This window comes from Penicillium malachiteum, assembly GCF_028827825.1.
Source record: "Penicillium malachiteum strain IBT 17515 chromosome Unknown utg000005l:1.0-9002435.0:326005.0-9005861.0, whole genome shotgun sequence".
Lineage (NCBI taxonomy): Eukaryota > Fungi > Ascomycota > Eurotiomycetes > Eurotiales > Aspergillaceae > Penicillium > Penicillium malachiteum.
In genome coordinates this window covers 2,959,276-2,981,689 of record NW_026643099.1, presented here as the reverse complement: position 1 = coordinate 2,981,689, position 22,414 = coordinate 2,959,276, and the positions used below count along the sequence as shown (strand labels likewise).

The 22,414-nt window shown below is 43.6% G+C and overlaps 7 protein-coding genes across 7 annotated transcripts; 3 read left to right on the top strand and 4 right to left on the bottom strand.

Moving 5' to 3' along the window:
- Window positions 1–571: 571 nt before the first annotated feature.
- N7483_011114 (uncharacterized protein) lies at window positions 572–1,384 on the top strand (the record flags this gene model as incomplete). Its single annotated transcript, XM_057094541.1, has 1 exon — window positions 572–1,384. The coding sequence occupies one exon, from the start codon at window positions 572–574 to the stop codon at window positions 1,382–1,384; it is 813 nt and encodes a 270-aa protein (XP_056940512.1).
- A 256-nt stretch (window positions 1,385–1,640) lies between these two features.
- N7483_011113 (uncharacterized protein) lies at window positions 1,641–2,049 on the bottom strand (the record flags this gene model as incomplete). The annotated part of the gene is made up of 2 exons (XM_057094540.1): window positions 1,641–1,832; window positions 1,882–2,049. The coding sequence occupies 2 exons, from the start codon at window positions 2,047–2,049 to the stop codon at window positions 1,641–1,643; spliced, it is 360 nt and encodes a 119-aa protein (XP_056940511.1).
- Window positions 2,050–2,838: 789 nt separating this feature from the next.
- N7483_011112 (kinase-like domain-containing protein) lies at window positions 2,839–4,483 on the bottom strand (the record flags this gene model as incomplete). The annotated part of the gene is made up of 2 exons (XM_057094539.1): window positions 2,839–3,471; window positions 3,659–4,483. 2 exons carry the CDS (start codon window positions 4,481–4,483, stop codon window positions 2,839–2,841), a joined length of 1,458 nt encoding a protein of 485 aa, XP_056940510.1.
- A 1,147-nt stretch (window positions 4,484–5,630) lies between these two features.
- N7483_011111 (uncharacterized protein) lies at window positions 5,631–5,971 on the bottom strand (the record flags this gene model as incomplete). Its single annotated transcript, XM_057094538.1, has 2 exons — window positions 5,631–5,687; window positions 5,768–5,971. 2 exons carry the CDS (start codon window positions 5,969–5,971, stop codon window positions 5,631–5,633), a joined length of 261 nt encoding a protein of 86 aa, XP_056940509.1.
- A 3,927-nt stretch (window positions 5,972–9,898) lies between these two features.
- N7483_011110 (uncharacterized protein) lies at window positions 9,899–12,644 on the top strand (the record flags this gene model as incomplete). The annotated part of the gene is made up of 4 exons (XM_057094537.1): window positions 9,899–10,238; window positions 10,306–10,901; window positions 10,946–11,650; window positions 11,712–12,644. The coding sequence occupies 4 exons, from the start codon at window positions 9,899–9,901 to the stop codon at window positions 12,642–12,644; spliced, it is 2,574 nt and encodes an 857-aa protein (XP_056940508.1).
- Window positions 12,645–14,653: 2,009 nt separating this feature from the next.
- Window positions 14,654–15,185, bottom strand: N7483_011109 (uncharacterized protein; the record flags this gene model as incomplete). Its single annotated transcript, XM_057094536.1, has 2 exons — window positions 14,654–15,058; window positions 15,138–15,185. The coding sequence occupies 2 exons, from the start codon at window positions 15,183–15,185 to the stop codon at window positions 14,654–14,656; spliced, it is 453 nt and encodes a 150-aa protein (XP_056940507.1).
- A 2,518-nt stretch (window positions 15,186–17,703) lies between these two features.
- Window positions 17,704–19,393, top strand: N7483_011108 (uncharacterized protein; the record flags this gene model as incomplete). Its single annotated transcript, XM_057094535.1, has 7 exons — window positions 17,704–17,882; window positions 17,935–18,157; window positions 18,211–18,462; window positions 18,584–18,669; window positions 18,736–18,876; window positions 18,913–19,061; window positions 19,110–19,393. 7 exons carry the CDS (start codon window positions 17,704–17,706, stop codon window positions 19,391–19,393), a joined length of 1,314 nt encoding a protein of 437 aa, XP_056940506.1.
- Between the last annotated feature and the right edge of the window lie 3,021 nt (window positions 19,394–22,414).

Genomic DNA, 22,414 nt, shown 5'->3' with positions numbered 1-22,414 from the left:
TACCCATGACATAGCACATTTGCTGAGATTATTCATATAGTCTAAAGGATATCTGTGAAGCTCTGGGGTATCCATGGTCCTCTTATCAAGAACTAGAGCTTTCTAGTTTGGAAAGATTTCTTCTGGAGACCGATCAAGAAAAAAGCACTCATACGATTCTCATCTTGGAAGGTAAGGTATGATCTCAGGATCATCCTTTCGGGTGTTGATTTTTGTAGACAATCATGCCGAAGCTTCAACACATCATTCAAGGAATACTTCTTGTTCAAACGATATATCAACAACAACGCAGAGATACGGTACTGGTCGATTGGCGGAAGCTAGTAACGGAATTACAGACATCAACAGCAACGAGACTCATCATTCAGTCACTAGCCCCTCCACGTCACCTATCACAACCACTCTCCAACAAATAAAACAAAACCAACAAAATCAGCGACCCAAAAGGAAGAAGAAACAAGGGATCTCCGGAAATATAAAAAGGCATCGTGGGAATCCGTCTCTAGAAGGTATTGGACAATGGCGCTTCTTTACCCCCACCAACTCTTCATGTTGACGATTGTAGATTGTTATGTGCAAACTCCTACCCCCCCCTTCTAGCGCCTGCTCGTCGACTCCTGAATCACCTTCAAGCTCCGATATAGAGGGTCAATTTTCAGAGCACCAAAACAGCACATTCAACTCAGCGGCAAGCCCACTTAGCAGACAATCGGTAATTGATGATACTCGGAGTAGGCAAAATGATGAATGTGAATCACCTTACGTGGCGATATCATCTATTCATCTCTCCAGCTCTACCAATCAGCAGCAAGGCAAGGACTTCAAGTCGTATCATTTCACCTCGGCCGCATCCCAGCAATCCATTCCAGGAAATCAAAATTTTGGAGATTCAAACAACACATCGCATGATAATGATGCATACTTCCCAACGAATTTGTCGCCAGACTCTGGTATGGAGGAAGCTCTCAATGACGATGCTTTCGAAGCTTTCAACCCTTCACCGGAACCTGACCCTCCACTGTCAATTGATTTGTGGCAACGACTGTCAATTGATTGGTTGCAACGATACGGTTGGGAGATCGATGATATGCTGCAGCAAAATCATGCGCCGAGCCTTGACCCACCACCGTCGACCGATTGGGGGCAACAATACGCGTGGATATTTGATGATATGCTGCAGCAAAATAGTGCGCCGAGACTTGACCCTACACCGTCGACCGATTGGGGGCAACAATACGTGTGGACGATTGATGATATACTGCAGCAAAATCATGCGCCGAATAGCCTTGACCGCCCACCGTCGACCGATTGGGGGCAACAATACGTGTGGACGGTTGATGATATACCGCGGCAAGGCCACTCATCATCACCCTCTTTTGCCTAGGCCATGAGGCTGCAGCTCTCTCGAGAATGTTCCGGAGTCTTGAATCATTGGTTATTTCATCCTTCACTTACATCAAGAGAGGTAAAACTGTGCCGGAACTTGGTGAATAGCCATTATGTCTGTGGATTCTCAACCGCCATTTATTATAATACTTGTTATTCTCGGAGTTTGGTGTAAGTAATGTGAATAATAAAACAAATAGTCACATGGATAAGAAAATTTGAAGATAGAAGACTTATTTACAGATTGAGCCACATCAGTGAGGCGCAAAAATCAACATCGTACCAGCACCCACAACAGGGACACCATTCACTTGCACAAACCACCCTTCCTTCAATAACCACCCATTCACTTCGATGCCCTCCGATATTGGGATAAGGTATGCGGAGTTTGGAAGATCTACTAGTTTTGTAGATATCGACCAGTATCTTATACGTCCTTCCCAGGCCTATTTGGATTAGTACTATAAACCAGGCTCAGAAACCATTTTTGCCTACCTCATCGATATCAAGAGCGGTTTTCATGCGAGAAATCAAGGCCAGAAGTATATCCCCGCCATATTTCTTGTTCCCAGTTGCATCCTTCTGGAAAGTCTTGACGTCGGGTAGTAATACCTTGATGTCTTCTCGGATTTTATCTGCGTCCTCCAGCGGTTGAGGTTCCATCGAGTGTGAAAGTATTGCACCTGAAATCCTGATAATAGGATCAGTAAGAATCAAGTAGGGTAGGAATTTGCAGTACCTTATAAAAGCAGGAGTTAGACCTATATCATGTCACAGCTAAGAGGGGTAAAGTGGGATATCGCTATTAGGCACAAAGTCACATGTCACCGATTTGACATGCCGGCGGATTATTGTTATTCCTGAAAATGCAGTTGCACGGGACCGCACAAATCACCTGCTTAACAGTTCAATCTATACTTTGTAACACTTAGAGGAGCTATGACTCTAGATTTTTAATACTCATAGCGGAATATACATACTTAGAAAAGTCTACGGAAAGGTCAGCAGTTTTGAGGAACGTTGGAACTGCCGATCCTTGGGCACACTGTAGGACATGGTAAACCTCGGCATCGTGGGAAACCTCCCCTCATACTCTCAAAGCCGTCCCTTTCGCGACAAGACAGTCCATCAAAGTCGGAGTGGAATAAACATATAAGGACTTCTAGCGCGCATAATTAATTTTTTACAGAACACTTGATCGGACCAGGTCTAGCTTAAGGTGACATCTACTAGTATTTTAAAATATACCTAGCTACACAAGTTGATAGTAGTAGTTATTGAAATGGATTAGTTCCAAGATACTTAAAGACGATAAAATATAATCATGATGCAACTTTAAATCAACCTCATGTTAGATCTGATTCAAGATATCAGGTATTTAATTGGCTAAGCTCTATCCGTCGCTTGTTAAACAGGTGTTGCTGTTACACTTGGGTATGAAACTGGAGGCATTCAAGCTTGGCTGAGCTCGATCGGTCGCTTATTCAACATATGCTGCTGTTGCACTTGAGGAGTATGAAAAAACTTCAAAGCGGCAGCAGCTGTCATTCGGCATACTGGATCAACTTCCAACATGGCTCTAGAGCATCTTGCCAATTTGGAGTCCGCAAGTGAGTTCCGGTAATCAGCAAGACCATTACCAGGTAGAAGCCTTGCAGGAATTGGTCTTTTGCGAATCAACTCAGATCCAACAATACCACAACTCCAATAGTCAACGGCTTTCCCATGTGTCTCTCCTTCTACTTGCTCCGGTGCAAGATATGGGATTGTTCCTGGCTTGTCGTAAAGAATAACCGCCTTGTCGGATGCGCATCCAAAGTCTGTAAGCATTGCGTCTGGCGGATCATAGCTCCTCACGAGTATATTGTCGGGTTTCACATCCTGATGTGAGATCCCTTCTGTGTGAAGAAAATCAATTGCTTCTAGGAGTTGTGAGAAGAAAATTTCTCTCCCTGTAATCGACATATTAGAGCTATATAGCGAGCGGAATGTTGTATTAAGTAATGGCGATATGATGATATATTCAGCTGTGAGATTGTCTGCTGTAGGTGCCCACTTTTCGTCGAGATATATTTTGATCCTGTCCTATTTCAAGGTTAGTTAATTAGAACCTTTAATATCTAAGATCTATCCTGGATGAAAGAAAAATACTTACTATCTCGTTTTTTGACCGCTTAAGATCAATATAATAGATTTCTTGGGGGCTACAGATTCGGTGCTGTATAAAAAACCTTAGAATATAAGTAAACAGTAAAAGGGAGTTGTGACTTACATGAGTAAGCTCAGAAATCTTCCTGGCCATTCTTATCTCTCTATCCACACTATACTCATTCCTCTCCGATTTCAAGATCCGTTTGGCTGCAGCAGGACGTCCTGTCCGTGAATTGATCACCATATGGACAATACCAAATGAGCCTCTCGAAAGTGGTTGTTGAAATATCCAATCCTTAAACCGGGAATCGTTTTCGCCAGGAGTAGGCAGTATCAAAGGATATTGCTCACCATAGAAGCTGCGGAAAAATTGACGTAGTTCAGTCTGGAATTGTTCCTCTTCGTCTGGACTACGATAGGTGTATTGCAATGTAAACACACACTCTCCGATCATAATAGTATTTTTTGGCTGAATAAGACACCGATCTGTTCCGAAAGGCTCTCCATCCATTATGACCTTTTTCCCTGCTTTGTTATCGGCAATGAGAAAGAAGCCACTAGCTCCCTTAACCCAATTAAAACGCGCATGAAGACCTGCAACCCCGGTATCTTTTTGATTGTTTAAGCATAGGTGAAGGTCAACACCCCGATACTTTAATGAATCGCGACCTTGACCGATCCTCCACCCAATGTGAGGAAAGTGGGGTATGTTATGTAGTGAAAGAACAAAGCAGTTGATGGGTTTATTATCGAAAATTGCTTTGCCGATAAATTTCTCGTGATATTGCGAGCCACTCCGAGCAGTGGCATTAATTGCTAAGCGAGCAAGACGGTTTAAGGGAAGAAGCTTTGCAAAACTGGTATCATTGCTTGGTTCTGGTGTATTTGGTTCTGTACTCGCGCCTTGAGAATTCGGCGATGGTGGTGGCGATTCAACTGTAGACATATCGAAATAATGGTCGATTAGGCGGATGGGAAGAAAAATTGAGGGGATTTATGCGATTATTTTCTTGTTTGGAAAAGACACTTACCTGCTGTGAAACGAATCCCGAAACACGATTAGCGAATAAAACTGATGTACTTAGCGCGTACTATTTTAGGCTTTATGATCTACAGATTTTCGCCTCCACTTGGTAGAGATCGGCAACTCCTCTCTGAGATAATATCACATGACCTTTTCCCATCCTTTATCGAGGACCAGTCTTCTTCCAGAAAATATCAACATTCAACAACGTTCCACCATGATCAATCATTTAGAGCTTTGTGATGCTCTAGATCTGGCGATGTCTAAGAAGCCTGAAAAAAGGAGCCGTCTTGCACCCTATTTTGACGCTGTCTTCGAACTCCAATCCCCCTACCAATCACCATCCCCTTCTCCTCCTCTCTCTCACACATCGGAACCTAATTCACCAATACGAGGAACAGAATCTACTATCGTGGAATTCATGAAATCAAATAAGATTCTTGATCTAGAGGGTAAGTCTTATCTTAATTCCCCTCCTTCCTCTTTCCACGTAAACTCACCCAAAACAGCGCAGCAACGCCATTTAAAAGCGTCCAATGTGAAGGAAAGCTCTCAATATTCGGATGGTTATAAATGTGGGAGATATTACTTACGACGTACGAGAGCACGGGTAAAAAAAGCGTCGGGACAATCAGTTTATGGGAAATAAATTGACAAATTTTGGATATTACGTGTGGAATAAGCTCCTAACGCTACATGATACCATGGATCATGAGAATAGGAAATTCGTTTGTATTTGTTGACCACAGGGGAGAGACCATTGAAAACGACTTTGTTCAGATTGGACTAGGCCTTTGATAGCCAAGAAGAAATCCTTTACAACCAAAAAGAGACCCTTATGACCAAGGCAAGATCCTGGGTAACAAAAATAGAGCCCTCATACCTTGAATAAGATCCTTCGTAACCAAAGCTTCTTTCACATATTTTCGAGTGAGTTGTAGTGAACCCCGGGGTCGTAGCGAAGTAAGTAATTATCAAACCAAGAGAGACCAATATCAAGATGGACCAAGCAGTAGCTTTCAATGGCTCTGCTGATAGATTCCCTGCTTTACCTACTGAATAATGGATATCAGCTTGGATTGATAAGAGTCTCTGTATCTTGGCCAGTGATATCTTTCAGGTGGATCTATTACTGGTATATATTATTATATTGATCTGTAAGAGATATTCGAAGGATAAGAGAATTAATCCTAAATATAATGTCACCCATTGAGAGTAAGCCCATTGAGGCCGACCCTGTTTAGACTGAGCCCATTGGGTACAACGTCCTTCCTCCCAGAGCTGATCTCTGGCTATCGCTAGGATTTCCGTTCCTAGCAGCAAGATTTCCCTTCCCAGCAGAAAGATCTCCTTTCCCAGCAGTATAAGATCCTTGGCCTTAGCCAAAAGATCCTTAGTCGAAATCAACATCTTTTTCGCGGTCGGAAAAAACGTCACGAGAGAGGAGGAAGGCATCACCGTGGCCTATAAAAACGCCATCTGTAAATTGAGTTAACTCAAACGTTGACATTCAAGCAAAGAGAGATACATGCTGTATATACCTTGGACCAAGCAAGATCGGCGATCAAAAGTGGATTCGCAAAGTGGATTCGGCCTGCAGCCAATAGCTTGACGCATCCAACGGTCAAACGAGATTCTCAGGCTTCAAAGAGGGGGTGATGAGTTCTGGGTTTGAAGAGATTTGAATTCGCCTATGCGCAGTGGAAGTAGATGTTGAGGTGCCTTGTGGGTGTGGGATGCAGAGGTTGCGTGGGGGAGGTGAAGTGGCTTTGCAGGGGAAGGATAATGGACACGTCAGCACTCTGCCCAGGTGGACGAGAAGGAGGGGAAGGCTACATTCGCATTGGTCTGTATTCGGGTACAAAACAGTACCTAAATAATATTCAGGCTATTCAGGGTGTGAGCCTGAATATGGCCTGAACGCCCTGAATAGTAGGGCGGCAAGGGCAGTTTCCCGGACGAATCAAAAAAAAATGGGTGAGCACAAACATACAACAGTCAGGATTCGCATGTGGTCACCCACCATACTACTAACTGACCGGCGTGTGGCTTAAGTACGGCTGAGCGGACGGGAAGCCCTGTTCTCCACACCCTGTGGTCGTATGTGCTAGACACGTAAAGCTGTGGGGTGATATAGGGAGTGCGGGTCGTGCCGCCCGGGTGGTATAGGGTGAGCGCCGCTTTAGCCCTACGTCATTAGGGATGGGAAGGGGTGAGTGCGCTATAGACAGGGTAAGAGACGGGTGAGAGCAGGTGAGAATCATCCGGCGTTGTACGACCCCGCACTGACCCTTTCAGCTAAGCTGGAGCTGGAATATAATTGGGCCACATGCCTCTGTCGGAAACAACGGATCTTGTAGTATCTGCACCTCGCCACAATTCGAAGGGTTATACCATAAAGCATTTGGTATTCAAGCTTTCTCTAGCGATTAATATTTCCAAGTGAGGGGAGGACCAAGAACGCTCTTGCTAATTCCAAAAATTCGACAAGAGTTCTTTAGATCTTGTAAGGATATCTTTTAGTGATCACATATGAATCCTGGCTGTTAGGATCCGCATATGCCTAAAGTGCTGACATGGCCTTCCCCTGCTTATGCTGATTTCTGCCTCCAGGTGTGTTTGGTGTATTATTACTGTCACGACTATCTGGTCTAGACTGGGCTATTTTTTTTCTTGGGATGCTGTTCAAATCTTACATTAGGAAGATATGGTGGCCTTTTTCCAAAATAGAAAATCAGACCTATAGAACATATCCAGATATCCATTATGACCCGCTCGCTTATGGGTTACGTTATTGTAACGTAACCCGTAAACGAGCGAGCCATGTAAGCAAGCGGGCCACCCACCAAATTTCCAGCCACGCGACGCGACCGTCAATCTTCAACCAGCAACCATGCCACCCAAACGCACTATTTCAGCCGAAAAATCAGGCAGCCAAGAACAAGGTCCTACTTGCAATCCAGGCTTTTCAAAATGGTGAAGTATCCACAATTCGCGAGATAGCAAGGCGATTTGACATACCAAGGACCACGCTCCAGCGACGCCTAGCAGGCCACCTATCTCGGTCTGCTACACGCGCAAATGGCCATAAATTGACCCAATTAGAAGAGGATTCGCTCCGTAGATGGATACTCTCTATGGATACACGTGGTACAACACCCACACAGCCTATGGCACGAGAGATGGCAAATCTATTGCTTGCTAAGCGCGGAGAGTCCACCCCGCAGACAGTTGGGACTAAATGGGTATATAACTATATCCAACGGACACCTGAGCTTGCTACACGTCTATCACGTCGACATGAATATAAGCGTGCTTTATGTGAAGATCCAGCTACTATAACGGAGTGGTTTAACCGTGTACAGCAAGCTATTCTCACATATGGTATCCTTAATGAGGATATTTATAACTTTGATGAGACTGGCTTTGCTATGGGTATGACAAGTACATCCCATGTTGTTACACGTGCTGAGTACTATGGGAGAAGACGCCTTCTTACATCTGGAAATCGTGAGTGGGTTACTGCTATTGAGACAATCAACAGTCGTGGATGGGCACTACCGCCATATATCATCTTTAAGGCAAAGATGTTTCACCAAGCCGGGTTCTCGACCGAAACCCTACCATCTGATTGGCAATTAGATGTGGCCCGCTCGCTTACACGGCCCGCTCGTTTAACTACCCAACACGAATAAATTCAGTTATAAATACGATTTTTACATACATTGATCTTATGTACAACCTCTCGACATCCACTACACCTAGGCTGAGCCCTAGGGGCTGGCTGATTCGGCTGAACAGGTAGTTCAACCTGGGTGTGTGATTCGACCATAGGTGCTTCAACAGGCAAGTCCACCTGCGTAAGTAGCTGTAGGCCTTCTTCAACAGTCAAACCCTCTTCACCGGGTATCTCTCTAGCTGGTTGACTGCGCTTCTGTCGTTTCTTCTCATTTGTAGCACGTAAATTGGCGTTTTCTTGTGCTAGTAGCGCAGTGTTGTGTAGCGATATACAGTGTCCCTTGATGATTTGATCTAGCATCAATTTCGACGGGCTTGGAGGGCTATTCGATCGCTGTTTTAGAAGATCTTTTAGCATTGAAGCTTGCTTCTGTAGCTGAACCACAGTTCTAGGTGTTTTTAGTGTAAATTGACTAGATCTGCTGCTTGGTCGGCTACCTGGTGGGGTAGGTGTTCGAAGAGAAATATTCAATTTAGAAAGAACTCTTTCAGCGTTAATTGGTACTAAACCAGTAGCTAAAAAGCTATTTTGGATAGTCTTCGGCCGAAAAGCCTCAACACGCGCACGTTGGAAATCAGCTAAGAAATCAAGCTTGTCGATATGGTTATAGCCTGTACGTGCAAGGTCGCTTATAAAACGACCATATGTACGTTTTAATACAGCAAAACAACCAACATCTAATGGTTGTAAAAGATGTGATGAGTGTGGTGGCATGCAGAGTGGGATAATATTATTCTCTGAGCAGATTCGGTCAAATTGAGGTGTAAGATGGCTACCATGGCCATCAAGAATTAACAACCGAAATCGACCACGGACACGTGAATTGTTGATGGAATAAATAGCTTTTCTAGCCATCGTAAACCAATCTCATCAGTAGTTCAGCCATTAGCTGAGACCTCGAATCGCCAATCTTTTGGAAGATTATCAAACTAGCTAGCAATAGCAACCTTTGCCTTAAAAATCACACATGGTGGTAATGAATAGCCATCTGCACAGATAGCTTCAATTGCCGTTACCCATTCACGGTTTCCAGGTTGTAAAATAGATCGCCGACCGTAGTATTCTTGTCGTGTTACAACCTTCTGTGCTGAAATAAGATCCATTGCAAAGCCTGTCTCATCAAAGTTATAGATATCTTCAAGTTGGATCCCATTCTTATCAATAACTTGTTGCACAGTTGTAAACCATGCTTGAATCGATTTAGGGTCTTCGTTTAGGGCACGTTGGTAGTCGTATCGCCTAGAGAAACGTGTCCGAATCTCTTCACGTCGGTTTATAAAGGTTGATGGCCAATTCTTGCCGACTGTAGGTGGGAGGGGGGGTGGCTTCCGCGTGCACCTAGTAGAATATTGGCCATTTCTCGTACAGTAGCTGGCCTAGGCGCAGCTCCACGGGGATCCATAGAGATAATCCATTCAGTAAGCGAATCCTCTTCAAGCTGAGTCAATTTGTAGCTAGATAGGCGTTGATCAACGCGTGCTTGTACGCCATTTACACGGTCGGCTAGCGTTGTATGGGGTATGTTATAGAGCTTCGCTGCAGAACATGGTATCGATTTAAGCACCCTCAACGAATGTCCTCTCAACGCATGCTGCGATATGTGGGGCCAATGTGGTACCACCGCAGAATTCTGTACCAAATCAAACTCGACAACGGGTAACCCAGGAACAGCAGCCAAGGATCAGAATGGATGTATCTCCAACTGCGGTACGGAGATTATCGTCAGTGACGCTCCCACTGAAACCTATTCTATCGCTTACTTTGAAGCCTACGACCAAACTCGACCGTGTCTGAACATGTCTGTTGACCAAATCAACACCACCTTCTATTCCCACATCCACTTTGCCTTTGCCAGCATCACAAGTGACTATGCCATCAATGTCACCGGCCTTGAAGACCAGCTATCTCTTTTTTTCAAATATGACTGGGACGAAGCGTGTCCTGTCGATTGGTGGATGGTCTTTCTCTACTGATCCGGAGTCTTATATGATTTTCCGGGATGCAGTCACTTCTACGAATCGAGATACTTTGATCACCAATGTTGTTAATTTCTTGGATGAGTGGGATCTTGATGGTGTGGACTTTGACTGGGAGTATCCTGATGAGCCAGATATTGCAGGAATCCCAGCTGGGACTACTGCAGACAGCACTAATCACTTTGTCACACTGGACCTGCTTAAGGCTTCCATGCCAACGGGGAAGATAGTATCCCTCACTGCGCCAGCTTCTTTCTGGTATCTCGAGAGATTTCCCATTGAAGCAATCAGTCTTGTTGTTGATTATATTGTTTATATGACATATGACTTGTATGGCCAGTGGGACTATGGCAATGCTTACTCAGACCCTGGATGCCCAGATGGCAATTGTTTACGATCTCATGTCAACCTTACCGAAACCCTTAGTGCCCTGTCTATGATCACTAAGGCAGGTTTTCCTTCAAACAAGGTGGCCGTTGGAGTAGCCAGTTATGACCGCTCATTTGAGATGACTGAGGCTGGCTGCTGGACCAACATGTGCACCTACACTGGACCTGAGTCCGGCGCCTTGCCAGGCCCTTGCACAGAAACTGCGGGATATATCTCGAATTATGAGCTCGAGCTGGTGATAGCAGAGAACCCATCCGCAGTTCAGTACTGGGATGACAGCTCGTACACGAACATCTTGGTCTACAACAAGACTCAATGGGATACATGAACGATACCAATAAGGCAGTGCGAACCACCTTGTACGAGAATCTGAATTTCTTGGGAATATCGGACTGGGCCGTTGATCTGCAATCTGAGGACGGCAACGAGGATAGTGTCGGCTCTGGTGTCATTTACATCAGCCCGGTTATCTTCAATGAGACTGACCCGACAGTGGCTGGTTACCCACCCTTCACGATGGTATGGCCTACCTCCTCTATTGAGCCAATGATCGTCAACTTTCCTCCTTATCCATATTTTTATAACGACGGAGGTTATGCATACACCTCTTGGCACTCTGTGTCTTCAAGAACGGTCGATGAAATGAGCTTCTTCCAATGGTCGGGACCACCCTCGGGCATCCCAACCTTAACGTACACCCTTACTCCCAGCTACAGTCCCTCGCCCATAACCATTATTGGTAATGATGGTGATCTGCCTATCGTGTTATATCCACCCCTTATCGAGACACCATTTACGACCCCGTACGCTGTCGTTGATGGCATGAATTATATGGTCATAAGCGGCACTATCACTGTCAATGACACAAACGGGCTTTCTATTCTCACGGGTATTCCTCCTCCAGCAGCCACACTCCAGACAGTCACGAAAATCATTTACGTTGAAAACCCAGTCAGCACAACCAGTGCAACAACCAACAACACAGTAGTGGTTGTCGTCTTACCCACTGCTCCAACCGGCTCCGACAGAGAATACGTTACCACAGACTACGTCCACATCGGGCACGATCACATATACCTGGTCAGAGCGGCAGATTGATAGCTTGGCTACCATCCCCACAACAACTACCATCACAACAACGAATGTTAACAATCAAAAAACTACCACCGCAACTGTGCCTGTCAATACTGGTGGCTTCTATTGGTCTCCGGTGTCGATTCCAGATCTTCCCTTGCCCACACCCCCGCCTGATTTGGCGCCGATTCCCACTCTCGCTTGCTTCACCTTATTCGATATCTTTACCATTGATTGCCCACCTGGAAGTAATGATGACAACCATTCGGATGACAATGATTCGGATGACAATGATTCGGATGACAATGATTCGGACGACAATTATTCGGACGACAATGATTCAGATGACAATGATTCGGATGATAATGGTTCCGACGACGATAATAATCATTCAAAGAAGACTGTCAAGTTCACCAGTGCAAAGGAATCACCCACTTGCTCTCCCAGGATTGCCAAATCATGCGGTTTACTCTGCACCTCCAACTGCAATCCTTCATCCACATCTTCATCGACAACGACCTCTTCCACCACCTGTACCTCCGAATCAACAGTTACTGATTATTGGGTCTCCTGTGATTATACATCATGCTCGACGACAAGCACCGCCACAGTCACTGGATGTGATGCGACAGCCACTACGACAACCACAGGCCTCTACTACGCAGTCACCCCATTCACCGACATTTGGTCCACTAATGATCAAGGTCAAAACGGCTTTCAATACTTCACCACCAGTACAGAAACCATTCCCGAGGAGGTTGTTGTAGCCGGGACAACCTATATTGCTGGTTCCAATGGGGCCGTCACACTCGGCAATGGCGATGTCATTAGTGTCCCTACCAGCGTCACGGGTACAACGACCATTACCCTTGACGCAATTTTGGCTACAGTTGACCCCGCCTAAGTGACTGTAGTTATGGTGGTTGTGACCGGTGCTTTAGCCACATTCAAATCCTATGAAGATGTTATTGCTTCTGCAACTACAAGCTTCCTCGAGGTCGATGGGTTCACTGTCTCCTATCTTAGTTCTTCCACTACTGTCTCTACTGCAAGTTCCATCACATCATCCACCTCGACTACTACAAGTTCTACTACATCATCCTCCGTAGCTACATCAACCTATATGATATCTAAGAAATGTCTTGGTGGTAGTTATTGGACTTATAAGACTTTGTGGACTAATGTGATATGCAACCCTGAGTGTTTAGGTGCTGATATTGAGACTAAGCAAGATTGTACTAATACCTGTAACCAGGCTATGACTAGAGCCTGTGAGAAGTATTATGTTTGTAAAGACTGAGATAGCAAAGGCTCCGCCTAGTCTAGCCATTTTCATAGATCCAAATTCAATGTTTTTATTGTCAAGGGGAGGGTCCTTCAAAGAGAGATGAGAAGGGAGGGGATTGATGTAGAGCTTTTCATCATTAAAAGCACGGTACTATTGTTAACCATATACTAAACGTCCGGAAATCTCCTAGCGTGCGATTCTGGCCCGTTTCCAAAATTGAAGCATTTCCTTTACTATCTCCAGGTTTTAAAATTCATCTGTGGACCTTCAAACTTGAATGTTTAAGGTAGTGAACCAGGTTCGGTATTCTATTTTATCTAGTAACTTAGCCCAGTGGTTACTTTCATATTCAAGCTAGCTTACCTGAATAAACTTGATTCATATCTATCTAATTATGGCTAAAGGATAAGCGGGCCTTTTGAAGATGAATTTATAATTGGGACTTGAGAATGCCAGAAGTCTTTACCTTATAGTAGCATTGTGAGGGTGGCTTGAAGAAAATATAATGACTTCAAGAGGAAGAGAGGGGGAGGGAGAGCACAAAGATTTAGCCCCTGCCTGTCATCACATCCTGAACCTTCTCATATGTGCATGGATGAAAAGGCACAGAATAGCCAGCCAGGAGTGAACCAAGCCGTTCCCGATGTCTCCGTTCTATGGAGGTAGCAATGGATCGCGTATCATCAATACTTTTTGCTTGACAACTCATGTTGTCTCGTTCTTATATGCTGTGCAAAGTATTCTGAAGCCTGTGCGATCTGTTTGTTTGGACCGCTCTTTCAATAGATTTGAATACACAAATTTCACATAGGTGCGTTGGTTGCCGGGAATAGAGGGAGGTTGTGTGTATTGAGAGTCTGGACATAATTTGGGCCTTTCCCTACCCCTTACTTTCTGAAAGCACTATCCGAAATTCGAATTTCAATCTCTCATGGAATGACTAGCATTTTAACTCTCCAATGCAGCTAATTGCTGTCGAAGGTCATCTTCGTAAGTTGCCATCGAAGTCTCGTCAAAGCTCTCCCAATGCGCTTGCCTAAAACGTGTCATATAGTAGCTTTGGCTTTCCCTTGATGACATCGCTGAAATCATCGTAATATCTAGAGTCTTACTATCAGCGTCAATTTGAGCAATTTGAGCAATTTGAGCGATTTTTATAGAGAAGCAAAATGTGATGGAGATTACCATGAATACAGTGGAAGATACTATTACCACATTCAAAATGTTTGCTACTGCCCAAGAGTGTAAAATAATCAAGGACATATGATCAAAGCTACTGAGAACCTAAAACAAAACAGGAGGGTCTAGAACTCATATAAACCAAAAGTTTTTAAGCTTCATCGCCCAAAGCTTAGTGATTTATCTGATCTAAGATCAATGATCAAAACATCAGAACATTGGTATACCGATGTCCTTGACAAAAGATCCTGAGTCCGAAGATAGGACCAAGGCAAATCATAGGAACAAAAGGAAATATACAGGTCACCACTTTGATCGTCAGTAATCAGGTAATGAAATGCCACATGATCTCTGGCCTGATTGACTAACACATTATAACCATAGCCATTTGTATACAGCCCTATAGCCAGAAGATCAAAGACTAACATCAATCCATAAACTAGTTCTTAGAGGGCAAGAGAAAACCCAAGGATTCCAGCTGCACCGGCAAGACTCATATAAAGAGCACCTGTGGCAGCAGGGGATCCACCAGTAGAAGTTGAAACCGAGATTGGGTGAGTGTTTGAGGAGCCAGTTTCTACGGCTGTAGTGACAGTTGTAGTAGTGGCTGTAGCGATAGATCCATAGGAAGTGAACGTATCACTTTGAGTGGTAGTAGCTCCGTCAACACCCAAGTAGGAGGCGATTACCGCATCTCGGTGGGAGAAAAATCCCAACACGCTCACTGGAAGATTGTTGCACCAAGCAGGCATGGTACCAGCCTCCTCCTCAAGCGCAACAGAATCAGCAAAGGCGCTGTCATATATCATGGATGAGAGCCAAGCGGGTTGGCCTAGCGGTTTCGATTGCTTCTTCAACCCATGTAGGGAAGAATGAAACCAAAGATTCAAAAGCGGGATTAATCGTGCCAGTGGTAACTTCTGAGCTCACCGCGAATCCCGCAGTGGCACAGAGCATGGCAAGTGTCTTATACTGCATTGTGGGAATATTGACAAAATCACAGAGTAAGAAATCAAACTTTGAGGGGACTCGGTAAACGATTCATGCAGAGTATTTATGGGATTAAAAGAAAAATTTTCCAACTTTCCAAGGTCCAAGCATGAGAATTCATTAATAAGCGCTTGAGTTGCCTTGGGCTTTAGATCTCCATAGACTTGAAGAAACAAATAGATTGTTCCTGCGCTAATACAACAAAGGAACCATTCTTAGGAGAAGATTGATAAAATTCCCGCGAAGTCCCGGAAGCTAGTTATATTTGTACCCACCCTATACGCTAGTACCTAGTCTGTATTATTAGGATGCAAATTTTTCATAGATAAAATAAGCAAACAAGGGTCCACAGTAATAAGATTTGAACACACTTTTTGAGGCAATTAAATCTCCCCCATGAAATCCGTTGTGAAAAATTCAACTATCAACAGTAATGATCCTTTAACACCATAATTTTGACCTCGGGAGTTTTGAGCCGGTAACTTCAATGTTTTGATATGTTGTCGTATTGAACATCTAATCCAACCTTAGAAGTTAGGCTAAATTAGTATAACGTAGGCGGTAAGCGAGTGGCCACCCAACCCAATTTTTCGCGTCGCGCTTCGTGTACCTCTTTTATATCAATCACCATGCCTCCAGATCGTACGCAACAGGCTAGAAAATCAGCCGAACAAGAAGGGTGTATCTTGTTAGCTATACAAGCTATCAAAAATGAAGAAATACGATCTGTTGCCGAAGCTGCACATCGATTTGGTGTACCTCGTACAACCCTCCGTCGCCGTATCACAGGTGATACTTTTCGAGCTGAATCTCGCGCAAATAGTCATAAATTGACCCAGTTTGAAGAGGAATCGCTTAAGTAGCGGATACTTTCTCTTGATCTACGTGGAGCTGCCCCTACACAAGCTCATGTACGAGAAATGGCAAATATTCTACTTGCTAAGCGTGGTTCTATCCCTATCCAAATAGTCGGCGAGAAATGGGTATATAACTTTACTCGGCGCCATCCAGAGCTTAAGTCTAGTTATTTACGACGATATGACTACCAACGAGCGCAGCAAGAGGATCCAAAAATCATTCAAGAATGGTTTAATCTAGTCCAATCTACTATCCAAAAATATGGTATCTTATCTAATGATATCTATAATTTTGATGAGACTGGTTTTGCAATGGGTCTTTGTGCAACCCAAAAAGTGATTACCCGATCAGAATTCTACGGTCGGAGATCAGTTTTACAACCAGGGAATTATGAATGGGTGACTACAATTAAGTCAATCAATGCTTCTGGATGGGTACTACCGCCAACACTTATCTTCAAAGGTAAACAATATAACCAAGCATGGTTTACAGATCTTCCATCTAATTGGCGCTTTAAAGACAGTCCAACTGGATGGACAAGTGATGAGATAGGCCTTCGTTGGCTTCAAAAACACTTTATTCCATTGACAACTAGTCGTACACATGGACAATATCGACTTTTGATTCTTGATGGACATGGAAGTCATCTTACACCACAATTTGATCAAATTTGTGCTGATCATCAAATTATACCAATTTGTATGCCAGCACATTCATCACATCTACTTCAACCTCTTGATATTGGGTGTTTTGCTGTATTAAAGCATATCTATGGTGATTTAATCAGCCAAAAAGTACGAGCTGGAATCAACCATATTGATAAATTTGATTTTCTTGCAGCTTATCCACAAGCTCGTATCAACACATTCAAATCAGACACAATCAAGAATAGCTTTCAAGCAGCTGGAATAGTACCATTTGATTCTCAATTAGTACTATCTAAGCTTAATATTCAACTTCGAACACCTACACCCCCTGGAAGCCGTGGTAGCCAATCAAGCACTTTTTACCCACATACGCCTACAAATATCAACGAGCTTTGGAAACAAGCATCTTCTATCAAAGCTTTTCTCAAGCAACGCTCAAATAGCCCACCGTCACCATCACATACTGCATTAAATCTGTCACGGGCCGAAGCCCTATGTTGGTCACGGAAGCACGTGACCGACCACACATGTTGACACACGAACATACACGGAAAGCTCCTTTCTTCAAGATTAATGTAAGCAGCATGCCGGCCTAGTTAGATTGAATCAAGTCTTGCTACAGCCCTTCACACTTGGGCCTACTATAATTATCCTCCAGCGCTATATAATTTCCTATCTTCAAAAATTTGGCACATACGACCACAGGGTGTGGAGAACAGGGCTTCCCGTCCGCTCAGCCGTACTTAAGCCACATATAGAACGCGGTCAATTCTCAGAGAGCCCTTGGCTTTAAAACAGCACCGCGTTTTGTGTTAGGGTGAGTGAGGGTGATATGGGTGAGAATTCTGGAGACTGGGGTGAGAGACGTGAGAACGGGGTGAGAACGGGGTGAGAGCGGGTGAGAGGACCCATCGCAGTATTCGCTTTTGACATAAATAACGGTCCAGGGGCGCTCATCAAGGCCTGCCGTTTTTAAATCATTTTTGTCCCTTAGCTGAAAGATGATGCTCCCAGAAAATATTCAAAAAAAGCTCGCCGAGGGGAACGCTCGTGCCGCATCACGTGGGTTCACCCTTGATTACCAGAACGAACGGGAACAGGAAGAAAATACCATTTGCCACAAGGAGCTAGCACCGGCTACGCTCCAAAATTACGAAAATACTGCATTGAACTGGGCATTGTAAGGTCCACCAAAATTCATGTTCTCATTACTGGCCCTAATACATTCACAGGTGGAGGTTATCCCGCAACGAAGCAGCTAACGCTAACTTTACAAAAGAGGAGCCTGATCCTACCCCGCAACTCCTGAAGTCCTTTGCGGAATATTTCATTGCTACAAGGAAAGATTTGCCGTCACAGAAGACGGCCTGTCAGAACTTCATCAATTTTACTTCAAGATGGGAGCGGGAAACTTCTCGTTCTTTGCCGAGCCAAGTTAAAGATGATGTTATGAATGTACAGCTTAATAACAAGAACCCACCCGCAAAACTTTAACTAACCTGTGATAGTATATTAGGAACGACCTGACGGTCAAATACAGTCTAAGAACCAAGCCGCAAGAACGCTTCATGGTCATGGCTAAAGATATTAAATATCTTCTTCGTGGCCTATTTAGGGATGATTGGCATGATTATAAACATAAGCGAGCCCGCGTGCAGATAGGAAGCTCTCTCGCATTGTTTTCTGGCTCTGGCTCCAGGGCAGGTGCTATCATAGAATCAAGCTCATACCGTGATTCTAATAAGTGCCTCTACTACAAGGTTTATCTTAATCTAACAAACTTAATCTCCTCACTACCAATCTTACCTATTCCTCTCTTCTGACCTTTAGGTCATCAAGCTAATAAGGATTCTGTAGCATCTCACTTTCAATATCAAATAGAGCTCTGAAACAGGCCGGTCAAAGCGTTGGGTGACGATCGACTCTAAGTTTCTCAAAGGATGGCGCCATCGAGACGATAAATACCTGTGAGTGAATTCTCTGGACTTAAAGCTAGGATGCTGACTTAGGATGAGGCCAAAAAACTGGTTTAGAGAGCACCCAGTCCTTGGACTTAATTTTGTCTTCTGGGTAATCGTGCATGGGGTCGCCGATGGTGCCTTTAAGGGGCTTAACACGGTGGCAGACGTCCTTGCAGTAAGACCTCCAGAAGGAAGAGAATCATATACGATTGAGTAGGTTAAGGATAAAAAGGAGCTTCCATTCTTTAGAATGGTGAATCCAGAAGGGCCGTCTCCCAACAGAGCATTAACTTTCTCCTCTCTCCGGCATAACAATACAAGTTTGGCTCAGAGACAGTGCTTCAGAGATAAATTACGCGTCCATAGAATTCGAGCAAATATTGCAAACTGCATTGATCGTAAGCCTCTTAGCACCACAAACTAGGATATTGACTAATTCTTTTTAGCCAAGGCGTCAGAGGCTACTCGAGGCCAGGCCCTTAACCATCAAAACCATAACATATATCTCAAATATCAGTCCGTTCTTAAATCTTTGGACATCCAAGCTCTGATCCACGATCTCAAGCCTGATTACAAATACTGTAACATAGAGCAAAGTATAGCCTATCACCGAGACCTCAATGCCCCGCAGAAATTGGACGCGGCCACCATCGCAGTATTCGAAGAGACAGAAGAGATTAAAATAATGAACCAGAGAATCACTTATCTGACCTCTGTAATTGCTGGTTAACCTCAGATACATAAGGATCTTGTGGCAGAGCGCACGAATCTTTATAGCAGAAAGGCCAAACGATTATTATCCTGGAAAGCAAATTTTGTACAAGAGTGGTGGGACTCCGCTTATAAAGTATATGTCTCCGGTAATGAATTTACCGAGCGGGACAGAACATCCTTATTCGGGATCTTCAAGAAATTTCTTCCAGAACGTGCAAGGCTGAAGGAGTCACTCTTCACAGAGACCACAGTGGATAGTCCAGTTGGCCAACAATACTTATAGGACATGGTTGGACTTTGTATATCTACAGAGCGCGTGGCCTTTTATCCCGGACTATCACCTACCGAGGGTCTCTGTCCAATTTGCTCGAAGCCAATGTCAGAGTAAGTTTTTTTTTAATTCCCGTCGAGATACCATGTTAACCCAGACAGGATTACGCTATAGGGGCGGTCAAAGCATATTCTTCAGTGCCAAAAACGATCTTTAGGCGGTCCTCCATATCAACAACACTATCGTAATGAAAAACAGGCGCATAGGCGCGCTTAGCGTTGGTTTGTTCAGTTCTGTTATCTATGTGTGGAGCTATGCTATGACGAGGTAGACTGGCAGACTTATTGTCAGAGCCATCTTAATAACTTATACCCCCGATGTGGCCTTCTGACCTTCCGATATACGCTTGTCGCTCCTGGATTCTGTCCTTTCTGTCTGGGAGATACGAAGAAGAAACCAGATAAGAGATTCCAGCAATGGTTGGTCAAAAAGACGCTTCTCAAATATATAGATGATCATCTCTATACATTGAGCAGCTCAACAGTCTTCTTTTGCCCGTATCTGTGCTGCCAAACTAAGGACTATAAGGACATATTAAGTTTACGCCGCTATTTCTTTGATGTATATACAATTGAAGAAACTCAAACCAACTATGTCAACAGAAAACGAAAGTGGCAGCCTGATACGGACCTTAATATTGATAGGTTCCCCCATAAAGACCCTAAATTATCGGTGGGTTATATGCGTTCTGCTTCGGAGATTCACCACAAGCAGACCACCCCGAACGCCTTCGGAGAGGAAACTTGTACGGATATGGAAGATCTTATAGAAGAATTTACATATTTTGGTGCAAATCAGATTGAGGATGAGAAAGGGCAGCCTGAAGTGGTGATGGATACCTCCCCTGCGTCTTAGAGTTTTCGTGATATATGATCTTGATTCTTTAAGTAACTTTTTTCTCTTTACCCAGGTGCCCTGAGTAGACACAGTTTTTATTATATCGCAGATATATTTTATATTTTCGTACAGCTTCTTACAATCCTTTTGGTATGAACTAATTATGGAAGACTTTTAACCAATCCTACTCAGCCAGACTTTCAAGTTTTGAATATATATCTTGATGATTGGTAGATTATTTAACCTTAAACAATTAAACCATAGCTAGGATAGTTCTTAAATGGTTCTGCCTCTTGAGATCTCGTTAATTATCACAAATCTCCAGTAACACTGTATTACCTAATAAAATATAGCTAATCATCCCAAGACGCTTTCATCTAACGAATTTATACATCTGATATAGCAAACAAACAATCCCTCTGCTGGATAGAGCCGAGCCCCTAAGCAGCTTGCAAGTCAATACAAAAGCACCGGAAACCTTTTCACATATTTAGTGTAGTATATTTCTTGCAAATTAATTGATCCTTCACCGTACATTCGAAGTTAAACCTAGTATTGCTTTTGCATACTTGATGCTTTTTTATCTTCAGTATTATTTTTTTTTCTTAAAACACAGTCTGTCTTTATATGGAACGATACTGGATTTTCTGTTCTTAAAGCTTATACATTTTCGGTAAACTATCTTCTATTCACCCTGACTCAGTTCCCTATGAGCCGGTGCTAAGTCTACCTCAGGCTCTGCTCCATAGTCTATTCTCCTCCTTATTCTTAGTCTACCTTCCAAGTCCTTCTCTCGGATATAGACCTTATAAATATCCTTATACTTCCTTTTCTTGTGAAGGGTATGTCTCTGTACATGTTCCTTTAATGCCTCCACCGACATCGTCAAATCACCATCCTTAACTGTCTTTTTTAGGTTATTTATTTTTCCAACTAGCACAATTCGTCGATCCAGCGCCGACTTTAGAACCTTATTGACGCCTAGAGTTACAAACCCAAACTCCGGGTCTATACTGAAAAAGTTATACTGGTCCGCAAGCGTCTTAAGAGTAGTTTCCAGGGCATCCCTGTCATTAAGTCTAAACTTATAATAGCAGCGAGATTCGAAGAGGAACAGAACTATTAGATCGTGACTCCCTGGAGCATCATACCAGGCCTGCAGAATCTCCTGTACCGGCCTGAGTGTTAGGATTTGAAGATCTGTTCTGAGAGCTCCTACTGGATAATTATCCTCAAATCCAGGAACAAGACTGAGAGGATCATTATGTATAGACTCATTAGTTGAGGTGCTAACGGATTCTTCGTTAACTTGAGAAGGTATAGCTCCAAGGTCATCTCCTTGAGGTGACTGATCTTTATCTTCCTCAGAGTCATTATCTGTATATATTGATAGGCTATATATGTTTTCGTCATTAGTCTCATCGGTGTCTGTACTGGGCAAGGTATCATCCATTATCGGTCTTGGAATCTGGTGATTTTTATTTCCCAGGGGATATTAATTTGGGTCAGGGGCTATGCCCCTTTTAGTGTGGGGCCCAGGGTAGCTCTTATCTACCAAAGGCTCCGAGTTGACTGGATAGCTGGTATCCTTTTAGGTCGAAAGATAGATAGAACTCAGGTCAGAAAAAAAACAGAACAGAATATCTTTTGTTATACCCCAGGATGTTGGATATCGTTTTTGCGCTTGGTCTTTAAGAAGAATATTGGGAAGGAACAGATAACTGGACTATTCCTCTAATTCTGGGAGTGATAGTGCATTAAACCTTCGTCCTATACCTTTACTATATGTTTCTGTGGTAGTATTTGGATGGTTGTTTGCTAAGTAGTCAAAATCAGCAAGATTCTCAAAAGCCCTTCCAATTTGGCTCA